Source organism: Corylus avellana, chromosome ca2 (genome assembly GCF_901000735.1).
Source record: "Corylus avellana chromosome ca2, CavTom2PMs-1.0".
In the NCBI taxonomy this organism is placed as follows: domain Eukaryota; kingdom Viridiplantae; phylum Streptophyta; class Magnoliopsida; order Fagales; family Betulaceae; genus Corylus; species Corylus avellana.
Window position 1 is genome coordinate 2,349,021 of NC_081542.1, and position 9,453 is coordinate 2,358,473.

The 9,453-nt window shown below is 35.2% G+C and overlaps 2 protein-coding genes across 4 annotated transcripts; both read right to left on the reverse strand.

Annotated features, from left to right (window-relative positions):
- Positions 1-80: 80 nt before the first annotated feature.
- LOC132168734 (uncharacterized) lies at positions 81-2,669 on the reverse strand. Of its 3 annotated transcripts, XR_009438923.1 has the most exons (3): positions 1,922-2,669; positions 637-1,075; positions 81-354 (listed from the first exon to the last, which is right to left on the reverse strand). XR_009438923.1 is itself a non-coding variant. In XM_059579762.1 (2 exons), exon 1 carries the CDS (start codon positions 2,514-2,516, stop codon positions 1,923-1,925), a length of 594 nt encoding a protein of 197 aa, XP_059435745.1. In that variant the 5' UTR covers positions 2,517-2,669; the 3' UTR covers positions 81-354; position 1,922. The 3 variants fall into 3 exon arrangements, 2 of the variants coding, with proteins under 2 accessions (XP_059435745.1, XP_059435746.1); XM_059579762.1 differs by lacking the exon at positions 637-1,075; XM_059579763.1 differs by lacking the exon at positions 81-354 and having other exon boundaries at positions 612-1,075.
- A 2,554-nt stretch (positions 2,670-5,223) lies between these two features.
- Positions 5,224-7,402, reverse strand: LOC132168736 (peroxidase 72). The gene is made up of 4 exons (XM_059579764.1): positions 7,017-7,402; positions 6,548-6,739; positions 6,295-6,460; positions 5,224-5,776 (listed from the first exon to the last, which is right to left on the reverse strand). The coding sequence occupies exons 1-4, from the start codon at positions 7,239-7,241 to the stop codon at positions 5,364-5,366; spliced, it is 996 nt and encodes a 331-aa protein (XP_059435747.1). The 5' UTR covers positions 7,242-7,402; the 3' UTR covers positions 5,224-5,363.
- Positions 7,403-9,453: the final 2,051 nt, after the last annotated feature.

Consider the following 9,453-nt stretch of genomic DNA (forward strand, 5'->3'; position numbering starts at 1 on the left):
ATGCAATGCAAGGTACAATTCTTAAAAATAGTTCATGAAATGAACGAATCGGTCCTCAAAAACCAGTTGTACAACAGGTGTTAAGAATCACTAAGAAAGCTTTATGGGAAAAAAATGCATGGTAGGCGCAAGAGAACAAAACTTGCCCGGATGCGTTCTTTCCAAGTTGAAGAAAATAAGCAAAGCAGCTACAACAAAGAATGTTCTGCATTACGAAGAAACCTAAAACTGATCGCTATAACTTGCCAACAGTAATTCAAGTGTGACACGTTAGTATCTGCTGCCCTTGATTTTGACAATCCATACCATTAAGCCTCACACTTCTTGGTCTTCATCCTCTTACCCCAGGCAAGTCTAAGCAAAAATACAACCAAAAATCAGGTATTGATATTGCCAAGCATCATTTTACCAGTACAGTACTTAAGTAACATTATTATTGACAATGAATATTGTTTAACATTGTTGGTTTGAAACATTAGCAAGGTATGAGGCTGTTTATAGGATACATTAAACAAATCTTCCATGTTAAATCCAAATGATGTGTATTTGTTGCCACTTGGAAAGTGACAAGCAATATATTTCCATACTAAAATGGGAATGTAGACCAGTAATGCATCTTGAAATTTGAATTTGCACCTTAATAATGTTCAGATTGCCCCAATTTCTACCAGTAGTCCTCATACGCCTAATAGATCTACTGCTCATAACATGTTTATAGAACCATCATCTACATCATTTTGTAAGGAACAGCCTTCCTCTCATTTCTCCATAACTTTCAGCACCTCATTTCCATCAGTTTCATGCTCAAAAACCCTAATAAGCCAGAAGAAACAAAAGGCAAGAAGAGTTGCTTCACACTGTTTTGGCCATATATATGGAAAACAAAATTTTGCTTCAGATAGGAAGAGGCGATGATCACAGCCAATCACGATTTGCATTCTGTCTATCCTCCAATGCCATGAACAAAACCATTGCCCATTGCACCTCAGTAATGCAAACTCCATTCTTGGTTAGACATGTTTACTCAATACCCACCGTCAACAGAACTACTGCCAACTTGCAAAAATGCAGCAACCTGCAGCCCCCATTATAAAAAATCTGTCTCCATTAAATGTTAAAATCTCATTAACACCAATTCTATTTTCATAATTAGATCTAACTTCTTAAGTTAACACGGTCTTTCTCTTGATTAGTGATTATTCAAATACTTATATTTCACTTACAAGAGTAAGTAAGAATGTCGTTTACAAAGTCATTATCAATTTGAACAATCTTTCCATATCCCCTCCTGATATAAATCCAAAATTTTCAACTTTGTGATATTCTGTTTATTTCCTCGTCATATTTGTAGCACCAAGCTTCTATATAGCAACATATAAGCATGTAGAGTAGAAGCAACCATTTATACATCTTGAGATATACCGATAAAACTTCTTAGTGTGTTCATATAATTGAAAACGAACCATGTCAAAGACCCCATCACGAGTAAATCATCTCACAATCATTCACTTCCAGGAATGGAACACCTGGTCACATTTTCATCGCTTATATTAGCTATACAAGCCAAATGCACCTGCCAAGCTACTTTTGACAAGACAAACTAAAGACCATCCCTTCTAGCCATATTATCTTAGAACTCTTTCAAGTACTAGCAAGTAATGATATTCTCTTAGCACCATTGAAGTGGGTGAGTGCACCAGGCCTACAGGCTACATACCAAGCATAAATTACTGATTATCACTTATCCCAAAACCTTAAATCGATAATAACGAGTGAATTTAATCATTTAACCCATTTTCTAACAATTACCACCTAAGATATACGAAACTCACTCAAAACCAACCTATCATGACCAATTCAATCAAATTCCCATTACCAACAAAAAAAATCCAAAAATTCCAAAAGGCCAGGAGTACATTACCTCATTCCATCGAAACTTTAGCTCCAATCTGCTTCAACTTCTCGATAATCTTCTCGGCCTCGTCCTTCGTCACCCCCTTCTTCATAAGCGTTGGCGCCTTCTCCACCAAGTCCTTGGCCTCCTTCAACCCCAAATCCGTAAACGCCCTCACCTCCTTGATCACCTTGATCTTCGCCGCAGCGTCGAACCCCTCGAGCTTCACGTCGAACACTGTCTTCTCCGCCTTCTCCTCCACCTTCGCCGCCGCCCCACCTCTCGCCCCTGCCGGGCCCCTCAGCCCTCCGGGCACCATCCCCGGCATCATCACCATCATCGTCGGCATCTCCGAGACGCCCAGCTTCTCCCGCAAGACCTCCACGAGGTCCGAGACCTCGAGCAGCGTGAGGCCCATGAGCTCGTCGACAATCCCCGATACGGTCTCGGACGGTGCCGGCCTCGATTCTTGCGTAGAAGAGGTGTAATTGCGCGTGCAATCAACCAAACACGAGGATCGAGAACATTGAACCTTGGATTCGATCAGGGTTGTGCGGAAATTGGGGGTAGGGTTTTGAGGGAGCGATTTGTAAATACGCGAAATGAACTGTAAATACCTCATTTTCTGGGGGGTTATGTGTGATTAGGCAGAACGGATAGCTGTTATACTGTCATATAAGCATTGTTGCAGGGCGATGAGCTTCGTTCAATTTTCATGGCTTTGAAGTTTCTCAGTGACAGACACAGGCTTAAACCCTGGAGTGGAGACTGGAGACCTACTGTGCATACACTGAGGTTTTACGGACCTTAGCTACTTTCTATGGATTTCGAATTCGCGATTTCATGGGCTTTGTGGGCCTTGCCCATTGGAGAAGACTGAGTTAGATGGGGTTCGATCCTTTAGAACCGAGGTTAGCCCATTAGCCGCGAATTTCCCACTTTAGCCCATTAAAATAAGGGCTTCACAAGGATGGATATATATACATATAATTACACGCTTTAAGAATATATATACGCTTTAAGAATATATATCAGTTTGAATAAATTTTATTCAACCCAACTTGAAGAAAAACTTTGATGGAAATTTTCGACCAACTATCGAGATTAGCATTTACATAAAGTTTTAATAAGATGAAAAATTAAAAAACCATTCTTCCAAAATTAATCTACTTGATACTAACGATTTTAGTTGAGATCACTTTTCCCATCTTATTGTATTTTAATTCGAGCTCAAATAGTCTCAACTCTCAAGTTGTATCATTCATCCGTTTGATTAGTGTAAAAGAAGAACACAATTTTCCTTTTAATTTGAATTAAAACTATGAAGAGTATGGGAAAGTTGTAGGTTCGTTTGACAACGCTTTTTGTTTAAACTTTTTGCTTTCTATCAAAAAAGAAAAAAAAAAAAAAAAAAGCAAAAAATGAACAAACAACTCAAAATACAAAACATTTTTTTTCAAACAAAATATAGAAAGCACCATCTAAATTTTTTTTGGCAAATGAACTATTTTTTTCGACCTTGCGATGAGTAGACTCACTAGAGGTTTTTTTTTATTCTTTTTTTATTTTTTTATTTTATTTTTAGCTATTTTGGTGACCCAGATCACTAAAAATTACAACAACAAAAACCCTCCTCAAAGTACTGTTCACTTATTAAAAGAAAAAAACAAATGAATAGTGAAAGTGTTAAAGAGAAAGATATAAAGAAATATTTAAATAAAATAATAAAAGTGAATAGTTAAAATAGTGAGGGTGCTTTAAAAAAGTGAAAGAGCTAATTAAAAAGATAAATGTGTGTGTTTTTTATTTTTTACTTTTATTTTTATAACTATTTTGGCTAATAAAAATGATAAAATCTAGTGAGGCTATTGAAAATGCTTATAAAGCAAGTTAAATATGGCTTAAAATTAAGGTGCCACCCTTCTAAGGTGTATTTTATTCGCTTAAGGTGTAATTGGGTCTTTCGTTAAAGCTTTTCCATGAAAAACACATACGTGCAAATCACGTACGGTGAGAAAATGCGTCACTTTCACTTTTGATTGAAAAAGTTATATCTTCCTGTAATCTATTAATACTTTAGAAGGGTGGCACCTAATAAAGTATCAGTATAATTTGTTGAGTGCGTATCACAAGTCATAGTGAATATTAATAAAGTGATTCTCTCTCGCTTTTGACATACAAGTTAAACAGGCTCATCACACCACAATTGAGTAAAGTGTAATTTATCAAGACCTCCCCTTCACACTATGATAGGCTTGATAGCCCTAACTTGAAAGGAAAAGAAAAGCAAATTCCTAAAGTTACCCATAATTAGAAAAGGGTGTATATATAACTTGTATTTAATTATTGAGTAATCCTACGTTAAAGTTGGGTGAAATTGACGGCATTCTCTAAGAGTCCTATTTGAAATTGTGTTAAGGAGAGTAAAAAATACTTTTAATAAGTAAAAAATTGTGTCAAACAAAAAGCTAGTATATTTGGTAAAAAATTTTAATTTTAATTTTAATTTTTTTGACTTTTTTACTCTAAAAAATGCCAAAACGCACAAGTTAATTAAAGCTTTTTTTATTTATTTTTTATTTTATACTTTTTAAACTTTATTTCTCTATGCAATCTCAAACATGCTCTAAGTATATTACAGGTCAGGACAAAATGAAGACAAAAGAGGAGGTGGCCCTCTCTTTAAGATCAATTCCGGTTATTGTGGGTGCTAAAATTTGAACTGATGATATTCAAAATGTTTTATTCAATAGCTAGCGGATAATTAAACATTCTACTACAATGTTCATAATTAAGTGGCAATTAACTGCACCACTGGATGCCCAGTACATAATGGGTACAGTTTTTTTATTTTTGATAACATCTCACCCAAATGACACATAATATTGTCCGCTTTTAATTTCTTTGAACTAGACTTCTCAAGAAATCACCCATCCTAGTACTACTCTCGTAGAAACACCCTTAATTAACTGTGAAGTATTAGTAGGATCATGACTATCACAATTTTAAAATGCATTGTTGTCATTAAGAGTGTAAATATGCATTTAAGTACATTCACATTTCGATATCCAGACGATGTAAAACGCCACATTTCTATTCTAATAAAATCATTATTTTAGAGAGGAATAAGAACAGTTTTTTTTTTTAAAAACTGTTAGAAACATATTTCGCACTGGATCACACTAGGCGCATGTGTCTACCAAAAATCCATTAATTTGGACTTAATGAAAGTCAATCCTTACGCAAAAAGTCTTCTAATTTGTGGACGTGGACAAAGATGGAGTTTGAAATTCGTACACAAATAGAATAAAAAAGATGAAAATTTAAGAAAAAAGGAAACAACTGATCCATTTTATTGAAATAATCTGAGAGGATGATAGTACATAAAAAAACAATGCAGAAAATGCATGCCCACACAACTTTTATTGAACATTCAGCTGGAACTGAACAACATTATAATACTCTTTCATCAAGAGTTAACCTTCCTGCAGTTCTTCCTAATCTCTCCCCTTGAGCCTGTCAACGGAGAAATGTTTCCCATCTTAACCATGGACTTGGCGAACTGCTCAAAGAAAACCTGGCTATTCTCCGCGTACTTCTTCACCAGTTCCATTGATGCTTCATTCTTTGTTAGGAGAACTTGGTCGGAGCTCAAGAGGCCTTTGTAAGCCAATATGTTCTTGAAGTAACTGTTGTCGAACTTTGTTGGGCTTACAAAGTCCAAGAAAAACAGGTTACTGTCACCGCCGGATCTTGGGCATCTGGCACGCAATTGGGCTGCATATGATCGGTCAAGTGAGTAGTCGGGCTGCCCATTGCCTGTCTGGTTGTACAGTCTCTGCCTGAAGCTGGTGCACCGGGCATCTCCTATGGTGTGGCTCCCTGTATATTACAATCACTAAAACTTCAGCCATGAGTGTTAAAACTTTTCCTATAAAGCACAACAAAACATTAACTTCTTCATTCCTTTGGCTTCAGCTTTTGTTAATGTTTTTTGTTCTGCTTTATTTTTATTTAAAGAAGTGTTTTTATTGTTTGTTAATTTATTTTCCTCGTTGACAGAAAATAAAGTCATTAACAAACGTAAAAGTCAAAATAGTTTTTTGTATTTTTTGTTATTTGTTAATACATTTAACTTGAAAATATAACATATAAAACAAAGTTGTTACCAAACATGTATGCCTTAGGTCAAAAACAACAGTATTTTCGTGTGTTCTGTCTTCCATTATTATTATTTTTTCTTTTATATATTTAAACATAATATCATAGGCATGTTTTTTATGCCCACATGTACCATATATAAACCATTATTCACGACAAAAACCTTATTCTTAAAGATTAAGGAACACCAAAATATGGCCAAAAAGACACATTATTAATTAATTAAGCTGTTCCATTACCGGATAGTGTAACAAGATCAACAACATCAAGCCCTTGTCTCTTGAACTTGGTGAGGATGGTCTGGAATGTGTTGTTCGGAGCAGGAATGTCGTTGTTGGAGCCACTCAAGCTCGCACCTCTGGAGTCCCTTCTTCCAAGTGGGACCTCCCAGCTGGGTCCCCCACTCTAGATATTCAAAAGATTGTCAGATTGTGATAATTATTTTGTCGTGCAAAAGTGAGACAAGGCTTTGAAATTCTACAGTAAACTTACAAGAACGGTGGAATCTCTAGCAGCTAGAGACAGAATATCAGCACAAGAAACTGTATGGGGGCACTCTTTCTCTAAAGCAGATTTGATATCGTCTACCACTTCAAACCCTCGGGCTGAATTCCTGTTAGGGTTTGATCTCTTCTCACTGGTTATGGTCCCGCTGCTGTCTAACAGTAGCGATGCATCACAGCCCTGCAATATAATGTGTTAAGTAATTCAGTCACTGCAAATATTTTTAATGACATCAAAAAAAAAATATTGGCGTAAATAATTTACCTATATTTTTTTTAAATGTAATAGATTAGTTTGTCGGTCCATTATTTACTTATAAGGAATTGATCACCTAAGTTTACAAGTCTAATAATTTATAAGTATAGAAAAAATACGAGCAAAATATTAATGGTTATTTCCAAAGGAAAAAAAAAAATATATATATATATATATATATATATATATATATATGAGAGACCTGGACAAAGCAGTCGTGGAACTCGAGCCTAAGCAATGAAGCAGCCATGCGGGCTTCTTTGGCGACAGCCTTGGCCACGACGGACTTGACGATCTCTTGAGCTCTTGGGCAGGAATGGTCATAAAACTGTGGGAAGAGGTAACCGCCATATTTCTTGCTAGCGAAGCAAAGGGGAGCAAAGGCAAAAAGAGAAAGGATTAGAAAAAAACTCGTGAAGCGAGACATTTTGTCAAACTCTATAAAAGAGTTGCAGAGAAATTCTGAATGCTTTGCAATGATGAGAGCTGAATGGCTTGTGGGTATTTATTTATAGGGGAAGCTTCGTGGAAATTTTTGACGAAGTCTTGAGAGATAAGAGACGCGGGAGAGAGAGTAAAATAGGGGGAAAGGGAACAAAAAAGTTGGAGTCGGCCGGCAGCTAACTTCACGCATCAAACCAAAAAAAACACGTCAACGTCAAAGAGAAAGAGATAAAAAAACATCAAAAAAAAAAGAAGGCTAGGGTTGGTGGCTTGGCCGTAGGCTTACTGGTTCATGGTGATAAGCTTAGATGATTGCAGGGAAGCAAACTTTTGACCAAGCAAATAAAGCTTTCCTTATTTAACATTGGGAAGAACGATTACGTTTTGGTGGAAAGTGAAGTATAAATCACGAGCCTTTGCTTCTTAGCATATTATGTTCATTGCTTCGTGCCACAACCAAAATTCTGGTTTTGTTTTTTAAAACCCTTTTTTATTTTTTTAAAAGGCATAAATATCAACAAACAATTTAATTATTATTGTGATTTCGTAAATATAAAATATAATTTTAAACCAAATTAATATATATAGTTTAGAAATACTTTTTTTTTAAAATGCATTTACAAAAGAGTCAATTATTGTAATTCTTATTAAACCAACCCATTATACAATCAATTTAATTAACGAGTAAAAACTATGGTTAATTATGAAACCTCCATATTAAAATAAAGTTCTACAATTGATGAATTTTTGTCTCTTTGATTCCGAATAGATTAGAGGTGTTCACTAAGACCATATGGACCAGTCAACAAATTAAACTTAATAATTTAATTAAATGCATGTACGAGCTAGACATGGTCAACCTGCAGGTACTTATTTATATATAGTAACGCCAAACGTAGTCAGTACGTAGACTCACCTGCTCTGTTGACAAAGTCAGTGAACTCAAAATTATTGGTGCATTCAAAGCGTGACCATTAGAGACTAACCCAGAAGCCAACTTTAAATAAAATAAAATAAATAAATAAATAAAAATTGCAGCAGCTTGAATTGCAGCAGTTTGCAGCAGGGCCGGTTGACACCGTCGATGGTTGTTGGGTTTGACGTAGTCGGTCCGGCGGCTCTCTGGAAGGGGTGAGCAGAAGGCGTGTGGCTCTTGGCTAAAAGAAATTAAGGGGGGGTACGTAGTTTATTTTATTTTTATTTTTAATTTTTAATTTTGGCGTATAGGGTTAAACTAGTCAGTAAAATTCGAAATTTGAATATGCACTGACGTAAGTTTTCGAATCTTCTATGTAAATGTCAAACTCACTGAATATTGATTTACACTAACTAAATGGTTTATCAAACGAACTTTTAGCTGGAATCTTCGCATCAGAAGTCTATTTTAGTTATTTATCTTTTAATGTAAAGAGAAAGAGCATTAAGAGATAAATAACTTTCACTTTTTTATTCTTTGTATTGGAAGCGCATGAAATTATATTTAACATTGAGGGAAGATAAATAACCCTAATACTATTCATCTCAGAATCAACTCTCATCGTTCTTATTTTTTTACATCACATCAATCACTTTTTATTACTATTCAAATTAAAAAATAACTACAAAATAAAAATTTTCACTTTCCTATATTAAACATCTTTACTTTTTTTTCACGTATTAATCAAATCTTGTTACAGTTATTGACCGCTTTCTTTTTTTTCAAGCCAATGGGAAACAGCCCCCCAAACAACCCATAAAATTTTGTTTTAAAGGAAGGCCAGTTGACAGTGCTGTATCATTGAGGTGAGGCATTTTCTATTTCATCTGCTTACATGTTGCCATTTGTTAGGGCGTATAAAAAGAACCCGTCTTTTCATGTCTTTGGGAGGTAGCCTTTTGATTTCAATCAATTTTAATAATAAGACGTATTTGACTGTTGTGGGTTTTAGATGCAGGGTCATATTATAATATAATATAAAATATAGGAATAGGAATAGCAATGTTGTAGTATGAAACAAAAATAAAAGAGAATATTAGGTTCGTCCAATCCATCCCCATTGAGATAATATATAGTATAGATTTAAATTTAATCTGTGGGGTTGGAGAACTACTCCTTTTAGTTTAAGGGTATGATTCTTAAATTATAAGCTATCTTTTGTAGGCCCTAACTCAATCAAAGAGCATATCATCCGTATATATCCTTGCCCAAGTTGATT

Coding starts and splice junctions, on each gene's coding strand:
- LOC132168736 (XM_059579764.1), bottom strand. CDS start 7,241: ATGTCTCGCTTCACGAGTTTTTTTCTAATCCTTTCTCTTTTTGCCTTT. Junction 6,461..6,547: donor CTAGAGATTCCACCGTTCTT/GTAAGTTTACTG, acceptor TTGAATATCTAG/AGTGGGGGACCCAGCTGGGA. Junction 5,777..6,294: donor TGATCTTGTTACACTATCCG/GTAATGGAACAG, acceptor TGTAATATACAG/GGAGCCACACCATAGGAGAT.
- LOC132168734 (XM_059579762.1), bottom strand. CDS start 2,516: ATGAGGTATTTACAGTTCATTTCGCGTATTTACAAATCGCTCCCTCAA.